The sequence below is a fragment of the Ictidomys tridecemlineatus genome, chromosome 13 (assembly GCF_052094955.1).
Source record: "Ictidomys tridecemlineatus isolate mIctTri1 chromosome 13, mIctTri1.hap1, whole genome shotgun sequence".
NCBI classification, from domain to species: Eukaryota; Metazoa; Chordata; class Mammalia; order Rodentia; family Sciuridae; genus Ictidomys; species Ictidomys tridecemlineatus.
In genome coordinates, this window is record NC_135489.1 from 60,505,151 (window position 1) to 60,527,085 (window position 21,935).

General features: G+C 37.4%; 1 protein-coding gene across 2 annotated transcripts in view; it reads right to left on the bottom strand.

Moving 5' to 3' along the window:
• LOC101975743 (contactin-associated protein-like 3) overlaps positions 1-21,935 on the bottom strand; it is a 203,046-nt gene that overhangs the window by 53,847 nt on the left and 127,264 nt on the right. For both annotated transcript variants that reach the window (XM_078030403.1, XM_021719995.3), the window contains exons 10-12: positions 21,334-21,505; positions 12,350-12,456; positions 8,546-8,665 (exon numbers count right to left, since the gene is read on the bottom strand). In XM_078030403.1, the coding sequence (XP_077886529.1) occupies positions 8,546-8,665; positions 12,350-12,456; positions 21,334-21,505 (399 nt within the window). The remainder of the gene's footprint in view (positions 1-8,545; positions 8,666-12,349; positions 12,457-21,333; positions 21,506-21,935) is intronic.

A 21,935-nucleotide genomic window follows, 5' to 3' on the forward strand; every position in this document is an offset into this window, starting at 1 on the left:
GGTGGAGGTCTGAGGGCTTCCTAGGTACCTTCTAAACTAAACCCTATCCTGTATTTCATATGATAAAACTCCAGTAGAAAATAGAACAACAGAACTACATCATGGACATTCATGTTCACATATAAGACATTGGTCAACCCATTACTGTCTCTGCCCTAAATCTCAGAGTTACTGGGCTCCACCATATTGTCCATTTGTCAAAGCCAAGGATGATTTGGTATCTGTGCCTTACTGAATTGAAGGGCTATCAGCTCTAAGTGATAGTTTTCAGGCTCCTAGTGATGGCCTTCAGAGCGCAGCTCAGATCCCAGAGTCCTGGGAAAGTACAGGGTGTGATGGCTCCACAAATGTGGGTCCTTTAGATCAGTATTTATATTAGGGGACTGTCATTCTTGTTGTGGATTCTTGGGATTTTCCATGATTTACCTGAATATTTTCAACACAGGAAGATTCAGTGAGATGTACCTAGATCCCTACCACTCCACAGCATCAACAGCTCTCTCCTGAAAGTTCACTTAAAAAGATTTCTGGGGCTGGGGATGTGGCTCAAGTGGTAGTGCACTCGGCTGGCATGCACGAGTCACTGGGTTCAATCCTCAGCACCACATAAAAATAAAATAAAGATGTGTCCACCGAAAACTAAAAAATAAATATTAAAAAAATTTTCTCTCTTTCAAAAAAAAAAAAAAGAAAAAGATTTCTGTTCTTCACAGCCTCATTCCCATGACATTGAAAAGCATGTCATTTCAGTTTCTAAGTCACATCGAACAAAAATCATTTGTTCATAGAGAACATTGTGTATACACTTATAAAATCAGATATAGACAGAACACTATGCCATCATCAATAGAAAGTATGAATTATTATTTATCATCTTGGAAAAGTAAAAAAAAGTGAATTTCTCTGAGCCTCAATTTCTGTTTAGTAAATGAAGAGACTGGGTCAAGAGGTGTCTAAGACTTAAAGTTATTATTCTAGACATGTTAGACTATTAAGGCCACTATAGAAAACGGCTGTTTAAGAAACACTTCATCTTGGTTTTCATAAGAGTGACTGAATGGGTGTTAAAAATGAAGTGTCTGTTCAGCTCCTTAGCCCATTTATTGTTTGTTTTTATTTGTTGTTGTTGTTTTTTTGTATGTGTGTGTGTGTGTGTGTTTGTTAAGTTTTTTGAGTTCTTTATACATACTGGAGATTAGTGTTCTATCTGATGTGTGTGTAGCAAAAATTTGCTCCCAAAATGTAGGCTCTCTCTTCACCTCATTGTTCCTTTTGCTAAGAAGCTTTTTAGTTTAGATCGTCCCATTTATTGATTCTTGATTTTATTTTTTGAGCTCTAGGAGTCTAGATAAGAAAGTTGGGGCCTAATCTGACACTTCTCAGAAGAAGAAATACAATCAATCAACAAATATTTATATATATATATATATATAAATGTTCAACATCTCTAGCAATTAGAGAAATGCAAATAAAAACTACCTTAAGATTTCATCTCACTCTAGTCCGATGGCAGCTATTAAGAATACAAACAACAATAAATGTTGGTTGGGATGTGGAGGAAAAGGAACAAACATACATTGCTGGTAGGACTGCTAACAGGTGCAACCAATTTAGAAAACTTGGAAATGGAACCACCGTTTGAGCCAGCTATCCCACTCCTCAGTCTATACCCTAAAGACTTAAAAATGCATACTATATTAATACAGCCATTTCAATGTTTATAGCCGCACAAACAACAATTGCTAAACTGTGGAAGCAATCTAGATGCCCTTCAATAGATGAATGGACAAAGAAACTGTGGTACATATATATAACTGAATATTGCTCAGCATTAAAAGAGAATAAAATTGTAGCATTTGCAGGTAAATTGATGGAGTTTGAGAATATCACGCAAAGTGAAATAAGCCAATCTCAAAAAAAACAGTGGCTGAATGTTTTCTCTGATAAGTGGATGCTAATACGTATGGGGGAAGTGCATGGGATAAGTGGAGGAACTTTGGATGGAGCAAAGGGAAGTAGGGGACAAAGGGCTAGGAAAGACTGTAGACTGAAATGGACATTATTACCATAGATACATGCATGATTATACGAATGGTGTGATTCTACTTCATGCACAACCTGAGAAGTGAAAAATTCTGCTCCATTTGTATATAGTGAATCAAAGAACTTTCTATTGTCATGTATACCTGATTAGAACTAAAAAGAAAAGAAAAAAGAACAAGAAGTGCTAGATTACTTGCACATTGAAGGGATCAGAATCTGAAAATGGGAAGGCAGAGTTGCCCCTGGCTTCTCCACTGAGCTCCCCATCTGATTCCCCTAAACCCAGAGTTTAATCACTGCCTTAACTCTAGTCCATTTGCTTCCTGTGACACTGTTCTCATGACGCAACATCTGATAACCTGAGTGTCTGAGCACCTAACAGCTACACTGTGTTTAGGGCAGGCACTGCTGACAGTACCACTGGAAACCACATTTCTCATAAAAAAAAATGAGATTCCATTTTTTTCTTAGAAAGGGAATCAATCTGTCAACATACTTTCATCAGCAGTCCTTTCAGACTAGTTTACTTTTTGTTTTGACTTGGTTGTTTGTAATAAAGGTATGAAAATACAGTCTTTTTCAAAAGGCACCAGATTTTTAGAGATTATTACCAAGAATATAATTTTAGTCATTAGTTCAGAATTTTGGGGGTTTTTTTTGCATATTTTTTCTAAGTGTTAGTGCCTATTTCTAATAACTAGAGTATATTTAATTGTCCACAGGGATTTTAGCATCCTTGGGAAGGTACGTTTTGCACAATGGAATCCTTTCCAAGCTTTGAGAACAGGTATTTAGTTCTCCCATTTTCAACAGCTAGATTGTCAAAGGGCACCTCATGTGACTCATCCACAATACTGAATATTAAGGACAATTTAGCTGTAGCTTTTTTCCTTCTTTGCATTTTCCATGGGAAAATTCTTCATTTTAAAAACTTTAAATTAAGTACTTTGTTGCATAGTTTCTGGAGATATTTATTGGTCTTTGGGTTGGTCTCTGTGCTCATTTATCAATAGCACACTGCTTTCCTTTTGGCTTTAAGTTTAATAAAAGTCTTGATATTTAGTATTATTTGGAAATCTTTGCTGAAACATTTCTAACTCTTGTTCATGGTCCTGTTTTTAGTTTTTGTTTTTCTTTGTGTTCGATGATCCACCTGATGTTTCATCTCAAATCTAATTAATGGCTTAGAAATTTTTTTCTCATCACATGCAAAAACATACCAATTTCTGAATTTTTAAAAAATATAAGAGTTAGTAATGAGAAATTTCCATAAAAACGTTATGCAGAAGGCATTATAAAACAATAATCTATATTTAATGTTTGTCCATTTGTAATATGTGAAAACACCATAGTTTTCTTTTAAAATAAAAATTTATGCAACAATATTTGGTCACTAAATTATTGTTCATATTACTTGGTCTCTACATACATACACACATGCCTTGAAATTCTTAAGATTTTCAGAGATGAAATTTAGAAAATTCAGAATATCTATAATTCACAGAATTAATGTCTTATATTTTATATTAATATGTGTGAACAATGCTTGTTACATTTGTGAATGAAACAGAGAGCCTCAGCAAGGATTAGTGGTTGATCATTAAATCTTATCAGCAACAAACTACATAAATAACAACAACAGAGCAGTTGTTTAGGTAGCAAAATTAGTAGTTGCAACAAGGTTTTGCATCTGCATAGGCTTTATTTTCTCATTCTGTGCTGTCTTTGCATTTTAATTTTGGGTGATGACAGGGTTGGCTAAGCACACTTATATCAAAGAACCTCAATTCCAGCACAGTAGTTTTTAGATCTGCTTGCATGTAGAATGTCTAAGGAAGCTAATAAAAATAAAGCCTGTCCTAGGATGTTGCACAGAAGCCACTGATAGAAAGCAAAGGTGCCTCTTGGGGTATTAACATGTGTAGAGCCAGAGAAGCAGTACTCAGCTATGATGTGATATGTCCCCCACTGAGGTCACAAGCAGTGGGAGCCAGCTGGTCATTATAAATTAACTTATAAAGTCACATCCAAATATATATATTAAAATCCCCACTGCCAAGGATGTCATGACTACTCTCTGGGTTTTAAGGGTACCTATTATACATGTTCTTATAATCAACAGATCCTCAGTTTATATATTCAAAACTGGAATTCTGGGCTTCCTATTCAAATATGTTCCTCCCAAGTGGTCTCCTTCTCCTTTGATATGTCTATACCTACCTGGGCTCAGATAAGACAATAGAGTAATTTGTTTTTTGTTCCTTCCTTTCTCTGGACTGATATCTAGTCCATAACTTCTGATGACAACAGTTCTTACCTTCTCTCATGCTCCAAATTAACCTACAAATACCCAGCTTGGCTCAATAACTAAAGCAACATCTTAGCTGGTCTTGCTTCCAGAAAAGGCATGACATGGTGGCTCAAAGCATGAACCACGCTACTGTTGTGCATCCCCAACATGTCCCTTTATAGCCAAATGACATGAGGGAAGGGCCACTGAAGGAATAACATGGCTGCTGCCATCTTGAATCACTACCACCATGACTATGTCAGGTTAACCCAGTTGGGTTTTCCTGTATAGTTAACCCAGGATGCTACAAATAGAAATGTTTTAATTGCATTTAGAACTTTATAACTAAGCCCTGGCACCAGGAGTGTGCCTGATTCCTAGCTTAAGATAAGCCAGGTACAATTTGGCTTTGATGAAGTCACTTTTATCTTAATTGGTCTTGCTGCCACCCAGGATCATGCTTCTCTAAGTTCTCCAATTTATTGCACCCTCCAATCCTGGATCTGTTGGCCTCACCTCTTTCTCTGGTCTCAGGACACCTTGGAGCCAGTTCTCATACACTAGGACTGAGTTGTCCTAGAATATGCACCTTCTGCCCACATTCCATCATAGTCTTCCAAACACTGCAGGTACTGTCCGTTTCCAGGGCCTTTGTACTTGGTAATTCCCTCTTACTAAAGACTTTTTCTCTGTTTTTCTTAGAGCTGGATTTTTTTCAATGAATTTGAGGAACTTTCTAAATGAGTGCTTTCTTAATCTCTCTATCCAAATTTATAATGTACCTGTCAATAGTGGAAATCCCCTTTTCTCGCTTTATTTTACTTCAGGGGACCTGCTGCCCTCTGTTGCACTACACATGTAACTCACTGACTATGCTAATGTCTGGTTCCCCACCCAAAAATGTGCACTCCGCAGTGCTGGGATGTTATTCTGCTTCACTCCCAGCTGTATTTATAGCAGTACCTGGTTGTCAAATGTTATTAGACACTTTATTGCAACTCCTCAGTATTGTAACTCCTCAGTATTGTATCTTTTCAAAGATGTTTCTTCTGGTCACCCTGGGGAAGGAAATGATATTCTCACCACATAATTTTCAAGTCCTTGACCCTGGGTATGAATTGACCAGAGTATTAGCAATCTGATTTTGCATTTTCTCTCCCAAAGGCAGAGGTCCTTTATTAAATTTATGGCAAGAAAACTAAGCTTATATTAGTTATCACTATGTCACATATACGCCCAAGTTAACCGATATCAAAAACTGTGCATCTACTTTTTTTTTTTTTTCATGTCTTACCATTTAGACTATAAGTACCTCTACTTTCTGGAAGATGTTGTTTAAGTTTCAATCTTAGAAGGGTAACAGCAATTACAAAGAATAAAATTAAGTTAGTATCATTCAATATGATTAAGCATTAAAACAAAATGCCTTTGAACCAGTGGTACATCCAAAGGGACTTTATATACAACTATCTTGTCATGGCCTGAACCACATGTTCACCTATAATGATTAAAACACTTTCTGTTCACTACAATCATAAACTGTGGACAGTCAAAAAATCAATTTCCAAGTCTTCCCTGTGGCAGCAAATGTCTTTCTTTATAAAGGTGACCTTAGCCTTACCAAGTCTGCTGTGTTAGTCATCTTTCTGTCACCACAACAAAACACCTGAGATAATTAACATATAAAGAGTAAGGCCCACTTGGGCTCACAGTTTAGGGGTTTCCAGTTTAACATCAGGAGAACCCCATGCTTTGGGTCCCTGGTGGGTGTGCCAGATGGCAATGCTCTGGAGTGCCTGGAAGAGCACATTGCTGTCATCAAGCTAGGAATCAAAAGAAGAAGAAAAAGAGACAAAGGTCCCACAAGCTTCTTCAAGAGTACGTCTCCAGAGACATGAAGATCTTCACTAAGGACCACTTCCATAATGTTCTTCCAACTCCCAATTGTGCCAGTCTGGAAACCAAGCCTTCCATACATAGACCCTTGGGGACATTCAAGACCCAAACTGTAGTGCCTGTTAACAGTTTGTTAGCAAAATAGATTCAGACACCAAAATCTTGCTGATCATGGAATGTCCTTGGGATTTTCTATACTTTTCTATGGATCTTGGGTTTATTCAATAGATGGATCTTGGGATTTTTCAATAGATATGGATCCTGTGAGCAGGGTTAACACAAAATTATGAAAATCTTTAGCATGCCCTAGACTTCAGTGATAATTAAACTCCTAATTAATAAAAGAGAAATGTATAATTGGGATGCCACTGTCTTTTAAAAACTTATTTGTTCTTGCCTGATCCACAGTAATGAAAGCAAAACAATTTAATGAAAAAAAACAATTAAGACCCTGAATAACTTGAAAGCCTAGTATCATCTCTGGCACTGACAATATCTAGGAAGATCTCTCAAGTGTGACAGCTCTCAAGGCATTGCTATGACTGGTACACACTCAAAAAGGAATATATATATATATATATATATATATATATATATATTTCGTCTTAATGTTAATTGCATCGTATGATTAATCACTGTCAAAATGTTCAGACTTTGTTTTACCTATGAAGAGGTAGTAGGTATAAAAACTACATCAGGATTTTTTAAGCTACTTGAAACCTTCATAAATTAACCCATGGATAATTCCTTCCTTGTGGAAGTTACAACTTTATCAAGACAGTATATAGTAGTAATAACAGGGATACCAAATTATAGCTAAGTCATAATTACCTTAGTAACATCTAGAGTTGATTTTTTTCTGAACATTATTTCAGATGTGTAGGGTCAAGTTATGCAGAGATTGAAGTACCTGTTTCTATACCATTGGAGTAATACAGAAACAGTTCTCCAAAGGAGGGCTGCCCCTTTTGGTTGGTGAAATGATGTTGAAGAGGAAAGCTTATGCACAGACAGTTACAAAGGAATGGACAGTGCTGTATGTTCAGAGAGGCCATGGCTCACACCAATTAAGTTAGGGTAGTTATCATTCTAGACTTGATTTTTTGAGCTCCTATACTTGCAGGAGCATATGTCACATAGAAAGAGTCAAGGATTTATGTACAATATGTATTTATTGTTATATACCACAATTATTTTAAAACTGATTTTCTAGGTAAAGAAGCTATTCCTTACACATTATTGCATATGAATACATGGTTACATGAAGTATGTATGTTTAGAAACATCAATTTTTTTCCAGAAAAATTCATGTGATTATGTGGATCTAAACAAGGCACTCTTTTTATATACTAATTTTTCAGTTTTTGGTGGACACAGCATCTTTATCTTATTTTATGTGGTGCTGAGGATCGAACCCAGCGCGCCGTGCATGCCAATCGCGTTATCGCTTGAGCCACATCCCCAGCCCCTAAACAAGGCACCTTAAAAGTACAGAGTAGAATGGTGGTTTCTGGGGATTGGCAAGAGATATGTTCGTCCAAGAGTGCAAAGTTTCAGATATGAAGGATGAATAAGCTCTGATAATGTAATGTACAGTGTGATTATAACCACACTGTATTGTATACTCATTATTTACTAAGACAGTAGATCTCAAATGTCTCACCAAAGAAGAGGAAAAAAAAGAAAGAACTATAAATGGCATAGGTGATGACTATGCTAATTGACTTAATGAGGGCAAGCATTTCAACATGTATACATATTTCAAAACATCTAGTTGTATACTTTAAATATATATAATTTTTTGTCAATTACACCTCAATAAATCCAGGATAAAAATATATATTTTAGAAAGATTCAAAGAGAGCAAAGAGCACTTTTTCATAAATTTAGAAAGTGAATAGAGGACTGGGAATGAAGCTCAGCTGTAAAGCATTTGCCTAGCAGGTGTGAGGCCACAGGCTCCATCTACATCATCATAAAAAAAGAGAGTGAACATTCTCTGAAGGTTTTGACATTTATTGATGTAAAAAATCATTCATCTTTTTTGCTTTTGACTAATAAGCAAAAGACTTAGTGGTAATTATTTCACAAGGAAAGAACATTTCCAGAAAATAATGACACAACCCTTAGCCACCACCTTTTAACTGCTTTATAACATTTTTAACACTTTTTGGCCATCACATTACAATCACAATGCACATCTAAATAAGCATGTCAACTTAAATAAGCAAGTTAAATGCTTGACTTTCTTCATTTTGGTTTTGTACACAGCAAACACACATAGGAATTTAACTATTACAGAAGAGCTTAACATACCTGTCATGTTGCAGTACACAAGAGCTGGTCCCAGAGGGCCACTTCCATCTGAGTCTATGTAGTAGAAGCCTGAAGAGTTTCCTCTGTGCTTGTAAGCTTCACATGATCGCTCATACAGAGCTGCAAAGAAGACACAGTATCACAGAGGGGCTGTGAGGGAATGGGCTCCTCTCTGCTGCTCATGGCATGTGACTTTTCTCCCATGACATTCATCCTGCCATTGCCCTTGGTCACATCTTCTCTAGGAGGGTGTTCTTCGATCTCAATCAGGCAGCAGAAAAATTCAGAAGCACAGAGTGAAAGATTTGGAGATACTACTGTGAATCAGAATCCTACACATTCTTATTTTCAAAATCAAGCAAACCAGACTTCTCGTCTAGTACAAGTTCTACCTCATAATATTTTTAAGCATCTCAAGTACACCTGCCTAAATGTTGTTACTATCTAATAATCATTGATTTTTTTAAAAAAAACTTTACTCAGTAATTACATCTTTTGTTCACTTAAAACAATTCATATTTAAAACACGTTTTTCCAATGAGTTGAATTTTACATATCAGCAACTTTTAACGCCATTTTAAATTCATTCCCAAAAGACACTTCCTTAAATGCTTTGCAAATTGAAATTTAAAAAATCAAAATATTGACATGACTTTTTAAAATTTCGATTTATTCTAATTCATGGCTGGCTTTTTAATTTGTACACAAATGCTTTGCTATGTACAAGGCATGAGATTAAAATCTGCAGATGGTGAACCTAATTGATATTTAGCAATTTTAAATGAGTAGTCAACCTAGTGTGGGTCACACATTGCCTTGTCGGGAAACCCTTTGGAAAGCCTCAAATGCAAAAGTATCAGATGAAGTGTCCACAAAGATAGACTTGGGCAGTGGCTCAGCAACGGACATCAAGACAAGACATACTAATAGGATATAAACTTAGGCCTTTCCACAGCGATGGCCCTTTCTCTCTCTCTCTCTCTCTCTCTACACACACACACACACACACGTTTATATATATTATGTGTGTATATTTTATATATGTACAGATACATAACCTATATACATTATGTAACACACACACACACACACACACATATATATTCCCCCCATTTCAAATAGTTAAGAATGACCCAGGGAGGAGAATAAAAATTATTTTTCTCTCATCTCACAGAATAAAAAGGACAAAGAAATGTCTGCTTAGTTCAAGGATAATACAAAAGAAAATGTTTTTTGTTAAATATGGTCAAGGGTCTAAATCAGAGGCCACCAAATCAAGAGTCCAACTATTACCATCTCCAACTGATGGAAATATAGACAATATAAATTGTTTTCTCAACATGCTTGGATTTGGGCCACTAATATTCACGTTTCCATAAATAAACAAACATGCCAATAACCACCTAGGAACACAGCTCACAGTGATACATACACATATCAAATTGCCTAGAAGAACAAAAAAAAAAAAAAAGAGGAAGAATGATTAGAAAAAAAAATAAATGGGAATGTAAATATGCAATAATTTTATACTTAGAACCCCAATCCCTGTCCTCTATCCCACATAAAAATAATGGCTTCATGATCACTTGGTTTTGATTTGGCAATATCCAACTTTCTTTTGATATACCCTTAGAGAATCACAATAAAATCGGTTCATTAACAAACCAAATCATGTGCCACAGGGAGAAAACCCTTTACATTTATCAGTCAAGTTTCTCTTCTCAGTGTTACTTAGAATTATGTTTAGATCACAGCTACTGATAACAAACACATTTGGTTGGTATCTGCTTTGTCTAAGACACTTTTCTAATGTGATAAGGAAACTATAAGTAAAAGAGACCATCTCAGTGTTAACTCTGTGACTGTGACCAAATCCCTAGCCCAAGATTTCTAAGGTTAGATGTCTAACTCCTTTCAAAGGAGACATTCCTTAGCAAATTCTTACCTACCAATGTAAAACTCAGTGAAGATGCGAGTGGAACTGATCACTGGATATAGAGGGGGGAGGAGTCACCTTCTTTTGCTTCTCTTTGGAAATCCCACATCTGGAGACCCAGGGGTCTCATTTCAAACCACACTAGTTCCCTGAGATTCAGTTCCTGCAAAGTTAGATTTAGGACAATCCATTCTCTGCATTATGCACCTCATAATTTGTACCGGAATAAAATTAATTCACAAGGAATAGTTGTTTTTTTTCTTATCCCAACTCAGTCCTGGGTATTAAATCCTTGCACATGCTAGGAAAGTGTTCTACCACTATGCTATATCCCCAGTCCTTTGTAGTCTTTATTTTGAAACAGGATCTCAGTAGGTTGCTGAGAGTCTTGTTAAGTTGCCAAGGCTGGCCTTGGACTGGCAGTGTTTTTGCATCAGCTTTACACATGTGTGCACTACTGCACCAGGGCCATGGAAGGTTTTTTTTTTTTTTTTTTTTTTTTTAATGGTACAATGCTAGTATCCCCCCATCAGGAGGGACTGAAGGAAGCAGACATGAAATTTCATACTCCTCCTCTAAAGACCAAGGGAGAGGGGAAGTGCTATGGAAACAGGACCCCAAATATCAGGAGTGACACACAAATTAAAACACCAACCAACCAACGAGCAAACAAACAAATCTAAAACAAATAGAAGCAAAAGCTAATAATTAGAAAAACATGAGTATTTCATGGGCTCTGTCATATGCTTCTAGAAACTAATGGTCAATAAGATTTTATTAGCTTGAAAACTAAGTAAGCTGTAAGTAAAAGGGACCATCTCAGTGTTAACTCTGTGACTGCGACCAAATAATCTGTGTTTATGTTTGTGTGACACAGAATAATTCTTGAGGAAGGAGATGAGTGGTATTTGACAGTCCTGGCTCCAGTTTCAGAGTTGTAAGTCTGCTGTCAATTTCCTCAGCCTCCTTCCTCCCCCAAGTGCTAAGTGTAGGTGATAATAACTCATCTCCTATGGTTGTTTTGAGTATTCAAGGAGTAAAAACATACAGAGGACTAAAACTGGGCATGCATTTGATAAATTCTGCAGATATTAATTCTTTCCATCTCCTTCACTATCAAACACAGCAAGACTGGGTGGGACCTGAAAGTTTACTATTTTCTCGAACTACTGCCACACTTACTCCTCGTCTGGTATTTCTGAGGTGTTCCTCATTCAATTTTATATTGACATCCTGGCCACATATTTTCTTTGGAAGACACGAAAGAACTGAGATCTGAGAAGTATATGTGTACCCTGATCAAGGAACAGAACAAGATATCACATTGTTTGTTTTTTCTTTGTTTTTTTTTTTTTGTTCCAGAGATTTTATTCAGGGGCACTCAACCACTGAACCACATACCCAGCCCTATTTTGTATTTTATTTAGAGACAGGGTCTCATTGAGTTGCTTAGCACCTTGCTGTTGATGAGGATGGCTTTGAACTCACAATCCTCCTGTTTCTGCCTCCTGAGCCGCTGGGATTATAGGCATGTCCCACCACACCCAGCTCACACTGTGTGTTTTGAGTGCAGTTTATTTATTTTTAACCTCCTGCTATATTTTATTTTATTACACTTATTTTCCCTTTGCTGGTTCTTTTCTTTTCCTTTTTGCTATGTTATTCTACTTGATACTATGAATTTTTAAGGCTACTTTAACATCAATGGGAAATAAAATTGATAAAAATAAAGCAGCTGAAAACAAGTCTGTAAAAGACTATAGCTTCCTGTTTTCTGGTACATGGGTGCATGGACACAAACACATATGCACAAAAGAATGAACGGGATATAAGAACAGAAAGGAGAGCCAGTGAGTTGTGTGGCTTACAGGAATGGCAGGTGGCTCCCACGTAGCCAGTGTGAGTGCAGTCGCAGGAGAAGGTATCCCAGGACTGGGAACATTCACCCCCATGTTCACAATAGCTGGGCAAACACCTAAAGAAGGACAGACAGACACACTGCTGTTTCCCACATTCAGTCATAATAAAATGTGCATGTACAGGGAAAGATGAAGGACAATAGTCAACAGAAATATTTCAACAAGACCAAAGACTGTGGAGTCTGTCCTCAAGGTCACCTGACACAACCACAAGTTCATAAGTGCAGTAGATTCTCATGTATTTGTGACAGATACATTTTCAACACTTTGCTTTTTATCAGAAAAACTGTTTGCTTCTTATAAAAACATAAGATTTATTTCATACATGATCAGGATATAAATTGCTTGCAACAACCATAGACAGACACACATTTCCCCTTAGTCCTTCCACACCCTTGTGATGTGACACTGCAGATCTTTCCATCCAACCTTGAATGTAAGTTGGGCATGTGACCAAATTTAACCAAAGAGACATTTTAACAACACAATATTTAATAATTTAATGCAAAAAGAACAGGTTTCTTTTGTAAATCTCAAATATACTTCTGGTATGTATACAACGAAGTTTTTTGCCTAAAAGCACAACAATCTGATACATGTGTTATTTTCTAACTTGCTTGCATTTCCCCAAAGGTCCATTGGCTTTAATTCTTTGATATCCATCATGATTTTTATATATAAAAATTTGCATAGATAAATACAGCCTTGTTCACAAATCTGAAGCAGTTTATAAGATCATGATTTATTCTTATTCCCTCTTCACTCCAGTTCATTGTTCAAATTGTTTCCACACAACTGCTAGCAAATAGACTGAAATTCATCACATCATGATATTTAGGAAAAACAGAAAACTAAAACTAAAACATTGAACAACCATCTTTAGAAAGATACAAAGTCAAGAAATTTCCCCTCTTGACCATCCACACAAAAATATAAAGGGTGAGAATCCCAAAGCAGGATTAAATTAAGCAAAAAACTGATAAGATCCTAAAACTGTATTAGGAATGAGAGATTCACAGCAATAGTAAAATGTTTGCTTATGAGAAGACAATATAGGGCTGGATAGGGATGTAGGTAAGTGGTAGAGAACTTGCATAGCATGCACAAGATCTAAATTCAATCCCCAATACATTAAAAATATAATAATAAGGGCTGGGGTTGTGGCTCAGTGGCAGAGCACTTTCCTACCATGTGTGAGGCACTGGGTTCGATTCTCAGCACCACATAAAAATCAATAAAGGCCTACCAACAACTAATAAAATATTTAAAAAAAATAATAATAACAACACAGTAAAGTGTGAGCACTTGGAAGTGCACAGAAAAGCAGGTAGCTCCTATTCTGTTCCAATGTTCTCTGTTGCTCCAGGGACCAATTTGCAAATTAAAAAAATGCAAAAAAAAAAAAAAAAAAAAAGTAAAATAAACACCATCAAGTGGAAAGTAGAAAACCCAAAAGATAAAAAGGAATAGCTGTTTATTTTACTTTCTTTCCCCCTCTAACACTGCACAAATTATACTTCCAGATGCTGAAATTCTTGTATATGTCACCAAGCATTATCTTCTAATCTTTGGTTTTCCTTGAAAAAAAAAAAAAAAGGAAAATCTTCAATGTCAATAAAAATAGGAAACAGGCAAATTTGTTTTAAGAAAGAAAAATGTATTTGATTTTGAGAGTCTACTGGGATAATGCTTATTTGTAAATTCTGACAGTGTTCAAAACAGATTGTTAATCTTAAAGTGATCGATGTTGAGAATACACTGATAATCAGTTTATACCAGTGAAGGTCACATTTATATTATGAGATTCATACAAAAGCCTATTCAGCTTACTTTACAGAGTGAATCCTGAGGATGGGATACCCATACCTTACAAGTCAGCAGGTCAATTACATAGCAGTGGAAGGAAACAGAACAAAATATAGCAGAGATACCACAAGCCAGACATTTCATACCAAACATTAAAAAACCTGAACTAGTTCTAGTCTGGTTTAGCTGTTCTCTGAGTTCTGACATTATTCCTTGTATATGGATTATACAAGTGGTATCAATGCCAAGCCCAGGATGTTAACTAGAGAGCTACAGCTTCGGGCAGGAGCTCTGGTCTCCATATCCCTCAGCTCTAGCTTTGCAACACTTATGTGCTTCCTGAGATGGCAGACCCACAGTAGAACCAGCAAAGTGCTGCTAGCCAGGATGGTGGAGTGGCCATTCTTCATAGCGTAGATGTGGTAAGTGGTGGTGAACTTCCCAGACCTGGTATGACAATTCCTTTTCAGCCCCAGTGTTGGGAGCCTGTAAGGGGGAGGCTGAGGGCATCCTGTATCTGAGGCCTGGTCTTTATGGGTCTCCTCTGAGGAACAGAGTGCCTCACCTTAATACCACCATCCTGACCTTTTATGGCTGGGTCAGAAATATCCCTGAGCAGGACTCTGAAAATGGTGGATGAGGAAAAAGGTTGAAGGAGTGAACTCTCTTGTCTATAAAGTGAAGGACAAGACTGTGACTCTGAAGAATGGTGTCCAGGTCCAGATGAGGCCCATAACTCATTTCCTCATGGAGTTTAAACTATGAGCACAGAACACAAAAGCCTCAACTGTTTGCAAAAGTTACAAAACTGCCAATTCTCCTCTTGAGCTTGATGTCTGCTTCTTCCAAGGAGTAGAAACTTTGGGATACCTCTGTCAAAGTTAATCCTGCTTTGTCATTTGAGACACTGACACTAGAATGAAACCCAATTTCTTATAAGAGGACACACATGAACACTGACAAGAGGCCTTCCAGGTTTCAAGGGAAAGAAGCCAGATTCAGTGTTAAGAGTTGGAAGGTTCACTTCACAGGAGAAAACAGTGATGTCTCTTCATCTCCAGGGCTGGGGGGCAGACCAACCTGCTTACCTCTACCACCAACCCCAGGCCCTCTGAAGCTCTTACTTCAGTGGCTGAAATTACTGGCCTCCTCCAGGCCTGAGGGCTTCTCCCATAAGCCCACTCTCTACATTCCTGGCTAGATCGTGAGTCCACAGAGAGGACCAGATGTCAGATACAATGAGAAAAAACCAACATGTCAGTGTACCCCACCACATTGGGTGTGTGCCTATGTGAGAGCCTGAACATGCATGTGCTGGAATGTTAGTGTGCCCAAGTTATATGTGCCTGTGTGCCCAAGTTATATGTGCCTGTGTGCCCATTGTAAGAGTATACCAGTGTGTGTAAGTGTGCTTGAGTGTGTGCCTGTGTGTGCCCTTGTGTGAATGTACCTGCACATGAGTATGCATAAATACATCTGTGAGAGTGTGTAGGTACATCTATGAGTATCTTATCTAACTTGAATATAGTTCACTGCCAAAGATCTGGGGTTCATAGGGAGCCGTGTGCTCAGCTCCCTGGCACTGTTTACACAGCAGTGAGGAAATATAAGTCTGCTCCAAGAATAGACAGAATCCATGAGAAGGTAGCTCATGGCTCCTCCAAACACTGCATGGGCCTGAACATGTATAGATTCCAAGAAGATGTCAACCAGAGTTGATGTAGAAAAGGGAAACAAGGATTCAGATACCTCTTAATACTTTCATGTTTCAAAAACCGTTAAGAGACCAGGGTTTTTAGCCTGGTGGGGAGCTGATTCTGGCAGTCAGTTAAATGTCCAGCATATATTTACAGGGCTTGAAGTGAGAGAGGGTGTATAGACTTGCTCACAGCAGCTGCTATGGTTGGAACATGTCCCCCAAAAGTTCATGGGTTGGAAACTTTATCCTTAAATTTACATGTTGGCTACAGTTAGAGTAGCTGGAGGTGAGGCTTTGGGAGGTAATTACAGTTAGACCATGTCCTTAGGGTGGGTCCACCATGATGGCATTAATGGCTTTATAAGAAGAGGAAGAAAGACCAGAGGTGAAACATTTGCTGTCTCACCATGTGTTGATGCAGCAAGAAGTCCCTCACTAGATGCAACTGTCCCATCTTGGACATCCAAGCCTCCAGAATAGTAAGCTAAATAAACCTCTATTCTTTTCTTTTATTTATTTATTTTTAAATTTTGAGACAGGGTCTTGCTAAGTTGCTTGGGCTTTGCTAAGTTGCGGAAGCTGACCTTGAATTTGTGATCCTCCTGCCTCAGCCTCCTGAGTCACTGGAATTACAGGTATGAACCACCACACTCAGCTAAACCCCTATTTTTTGTAAAACACCCAGGCTGTGGTATTCAGTTCTAACAACAGAAAATTCTAAGAAGAAAAGACACTCATAATTAAGAGGAGAAATTCAGTTCACCACCAATGAGCCATTTCATGAACAGGCAGAGAGAGGTCTTGTTTGCAAATGACCGAGTAGAAGCAGGATCATCTTCTCTCAAATGATAAGCTAAAAAATACATCTCTGCTTTTAGGTGAAAACTCCTGTAGGTGACATGTCTCAGTCTCTTCTCAACCTTAAGGTTGTTTGCTTCTGTAGTCCTCCCACTATATCAAGATTTAATAGCTGAACCTCTGGGTCCTGCCCCTCCAAATATCCTGCTTCTTCCACATCATCATTCTACTGAATGACACTAGCCTTTAACCAGCTCTCTACATGTTCCCTTGCCATTACCCCAAAGGCTTGCAGCAAGTCAACTTGTGATTCTGCTCTTGTAAATCATTCATATTTTCTGGTTCCCTAGTTTATCTTATCCTTATTTTTCACTTGAGAGAAATTGCAGTAGCTTCTTACCAGGTTTCCTGGCCTCCAATCATACATTGTCTCTCTATTTTCTGCACCCAGGTCATGTGTCAAGACTCTATGCTCAGAGTCTTGCTTATACACACACACATAAGTGACTTCTTAACTTCAAGTCCTTTAGCAATTTCCCAGGGCATCTCAGATGAATATTCAAGCCTTCAAGTTAGCACCCAAACCTCTAGCCTGATGTAGCCCATGACTGGAGAGGCAGCCCCATCTCCAACACCCACTGATCTCCTCAACACAGAACTTCTACACCAGCCATCCACACTGGGGTCAGACTCCCCCTAGCACTGGGGACTTGGACACAAGGCTGTTACTTCCTCTGCCTGCTTCCAACTGAATTGACTTACCTACCTTCTGCCCCATTCAGGCATCTCTTCCTTTTCCTTGAACAGCATGTCTTGACCCAACAGAAATGAGACAGCTCTCCATATAGTGCCAGAGAACCTCCCACTCCCCACCAACTTCCATTTCATCCTATTTACTACAGAATGGATTGGCATAATTTTCTATAAAGGGAAAAATACTAAATATTATAGGCCTGTAGGCCACATAGTCTCTGCCAAAACCATACAGCTCTGCAATTATTAGGAGAAAGTGAATATAGACATTATGCAAATGAACTGGTATGGCTGTGTCTCAATTAAACATTATTAACAAAAGCAAACAGCAGTCCCTGGACCCTGGTATGTCAATTCCTAAGCTGTATCAAGGCACAACTTCTTAGCTCAAACATTGCACTTCAGAACCCATGGGGGTGGCCTGACTAGGGCAGAGTCAGGCCCCTTTACCATCAATTTGAAAAAACAAAACAGTTCATTGTTTTCCTTTCTGGTATTTTCAAACTTTGTACATTCCACACTTTTTAATAGTTTGAAAATTATTGTTAAAGGAATAAATAATATTATGTTTTACCTTAAAGTGTTCTGGGACACAATTTTTTAAAAAGTAATAAAGAACTCTAAGTTTGTAGTAATTTTCAATTTTTTTGTTTAAAAATAAAATGTACAATATGTGCTATTGGAGTTGGCATGGAAAAGATGAATACTCAGCCTGAGACCATGCAGATGGGAAGAGGTGGCAATGATGGTCCCAAAAAACACTGTGAGCAGAGTTAGAGGAAATTGAAATCTTAATATCCAAAACACAATTGGTATAATATACAATTTCCCATTTCCACTACTGTCATCCTTGAAGCCTATTATGGTTCAAATATGGAATGTCCCCAAAATTTCATGTATAGGAAGCATGGTCCCTAATACAGCAAGGTTCAGAGGTGGGTCTTTTAGACAATGATTAGGGCTCTGCTTTCATCAATGGATTAACCTATTGATAATCTGAATGGATTGAATGGAGTGAGACCTAGCTGGAGGAAGTAGGTCACTGGGAACATGACCTTGCACAATATCTATCCTGGGACCCTTCCCTTCTCACTCTGTCTCAGCATGTGCTCAGCAGCTTTCTTCTGCCCTGATCTTCCACCGTGATGGAAGGTCAGAGCAACAGAGTTGGCCAACCATGGACTAAGATCTCTAATATCATGAGCACAAATAATTTTTTCTTCCTCTTTGTGGATAGGAAAGCTAACACAAAGTTAACACACTTGCATGCCAAAGCAACTGGCCATTTTCCCCATAAAGCATCTCTTGGAACCACCAGAAGACAGATCACTCCATGTAGATGCATCCTGATTTGGCTCAGGAAGGGTATTTATGTTCCTGTCAGATTATAAACATCTTTTCATAATCTTTTTTATCATTTGAGACAGGAATGGTCTATATATCAGTAATTATTAATTCCTTTGCCAGATGGATATGTTATGAAATCCCCTGCATTATTATAATAAATCATGACTGTATATGAGCAAATATGAATGTTTTTGGCAGACAGAGAAGTGGTCTGGGTAGATGTTTTGGTGCCTTGCAGAGGGCTGGTGAAAGCCTGGGATTGGGAATGTTTGTTTTGTCCTGTTTTGAAATTAATCTATTTTTTTATGGAGTATTGGACATGTAGTTAATAGGTATGGCCTAAAGAATAAGAGAAAAACAAATGTTTTTCTTATCAGAATGAGGGCATATTTTTAGACATTAAACCATCAGAACCATAAAAACTTACAATTAGTGACTATATTACCATACAAAGTACTCTCAGCTATTTTCATAACAACTCAATTTTTACTTAAAGAAGATTATCTAATATTCTAGAAATCTCTAAGGAAAGGTACATAGATACTTACACACTTCTAAGGACTTTTAAGTGTGATATGGAAAAATCTTCCCATTTTGGTGACATTTACACATATGCTCATGTATCCTCATATATATATATATATATATATATATATAATATCAGGTATTAAACCCAGGAATGCTTAACCATTGAGCCCCATCCCCAGCCCCAACTTTTAAATTTTTTTTTTTTTTGAGGCATAGTCTAAGTTGCTCAGAGCCTCACTAACTTTTAAATTTTTGATCCTCCTGCCTCAGCCTCCTGAGCCACTGGGATTACAGGTGTGCATCACTGTGCCTGGCTCAGATTCTTTACATAAGACAAATATTGAGAATTCACCACACTTTATAAGGTAATTCTGGCTATACTAAAACAACTTCCTGTGATTCTACTGATAACTTAGGCAATTGCCAGTGAAATATGACTTCCAACCTTTGACCTCTAACCCACTGGACAGTTGTCATCCTGGGTAGGAGCTCTGTCCTGAAGATAACAATGTCAGTGTTATTTTATGTCATCACAACAATAGCAGATGTCATTGTTTCTGTTCATTTAATTCTCTTCTTAATTATTGTCCATCATTGCCAGAATATTTATATGTTGAACAAGGAAATGTACTTCATAAAATCCATGCTCTGTAGCAATCCTTGGACTAATAAAGTAAGTGACATGGATTCTTAAAGGAAATCAGCACCCCATGATTTGATGTCTAGATCTTCTCCTGACACTGAAACTTGGGCACCAGAGCTGGCTGCAGTTACTCCTTATGAATGATGGCAGTTTCTTTGCCATCTCCCACACTCCCCCAAAAACTATATTCTGAAAATTAGGATTGTAGGTTTCTGACTAAAATTATTTGTCTCTTTGATTTCACTATAAAAGAATAAACTGTGAACATGACAACATAAACATTTGCATTTAAAAAATCTGAGACAGTATTTCACATACTAGGGAAATATGGTCTTTATGAACACATTGCCAAATTGCAATTGTGACTTAAAGTTTATTGGCTATGACATGAAATTTCAATTAGTGATAAATTTAGAATAAACTTCTTGTACAAAGTATTTTACATAGCTATTTCAAGAGGTTCAGAGGCACGGATGTGGAAAGATTTAAGGAATTTGTTTATGTATTCAGTATAAACCTTTTGCATACCCTGCTTCAGAAAAGGCATTAAACTGGGTATATCTGGTACAGGAAAAAAAATTTTAGTCTATATGGCTAAGCTTATCCTTTTAGCCAAAATGATTTAAAAGTTAGATAATACGGTAAAGAAGAAAACTTGAATAAAATTACAATGTTTAACAATTTTATTATACTATAGTGATAAACCTTTGCTTTTCTTATCATCTTCATTGAACTAGTGCAGTGCTTAGCTCTGGGGCAACTGGGGATCTCTTTATTTTGCTTACAACATTGCTAAAATTTCCTGAAGCATCAACCTTTCTTGAAACAAGATTTACTTCTCATTTTCACTATAGAAAAGGGAGCTAACCACATATGACTTTGATTTACTGGCCCTCACTGATCCACTATCTTTTTAGAATAGTCTAATCTGTTCTCTGTAATGAGACAATTTTTAAGAATATCTATACTTGTCAGTATTTATTCACATCAGTGATTACAAGCATCAGTAATACTCTGTAAGACTTTAAGTGATTTACAGGTATATGAAAGGAAAATCCATGAGTGTGTCTTCCAAGACAACACTGTTTGAAAGGAACAACTGTTTAAAACCAAAGATGTTGTTCTCTTATTTTCAATGTGTTACAGTTTGGATCTTAAATATTCCCTAAAGGTCTAAGTGTTGAAGACTCAATCCCTAGCCAGTGGAAGGTTGTGGAATCTTTAAGAGGTAAGCCTGCTGTCATGAAAGGCATGAAAAAAGTGTGTTTTTACAGTTGTGCCTGTGTTTTTAATTAAAAGAAAGAAAGAAAAAAAAAATACTGAAACAGGTGTGCTGTAATGATCTAGGATGGCCCCTACCTGTCTGTGATGCCACAGGAGTCTATCTGAAGGTCCCTGAAGTTTCCCAATTCTCCCTGCTGTACTGAGATGGGATCCACCACTGTACCGCCAATGGAGATAAGCTTCAGGCAGCCCTGAAACCCTCTCAGGGGATTTTCACATTGAGAGCCAGAGCTATTGTCAGGATAGCCTGAAAACAGAGACAAAGACAGGAGAAAATCAACAACTGTAACAAAGCTATTTCACAGTATTTATTGTAAAAAGACTGTTGCTTCCCTTGTTTACAGGCACCTGAGGATTAGACTTCCTAAAACACCTGGAAAGGTCACAGATATGAGGATGATAGTGGGGTAACAAAGGGAGTTCATAACTCACTTGAAACTATTGTTCGAAGTATGATATGTCAAGAGCTTTGTAATGTTGTGAACAACCAATAAAAAAAAAAAGAAAAGCTGTAAATAAAGAGAGAGCATGAAAATAATCATTAGAGTCAAGCTTACGGGAAGACAAGAGGAAGAAAAGATGTACAATCCTGCAAATAGTTATTGCACCTTTAATTTAAGCAAAGCAACACAAGAAAACAATACTTGTAGCATAATACTAGACCATATAAACTAAAA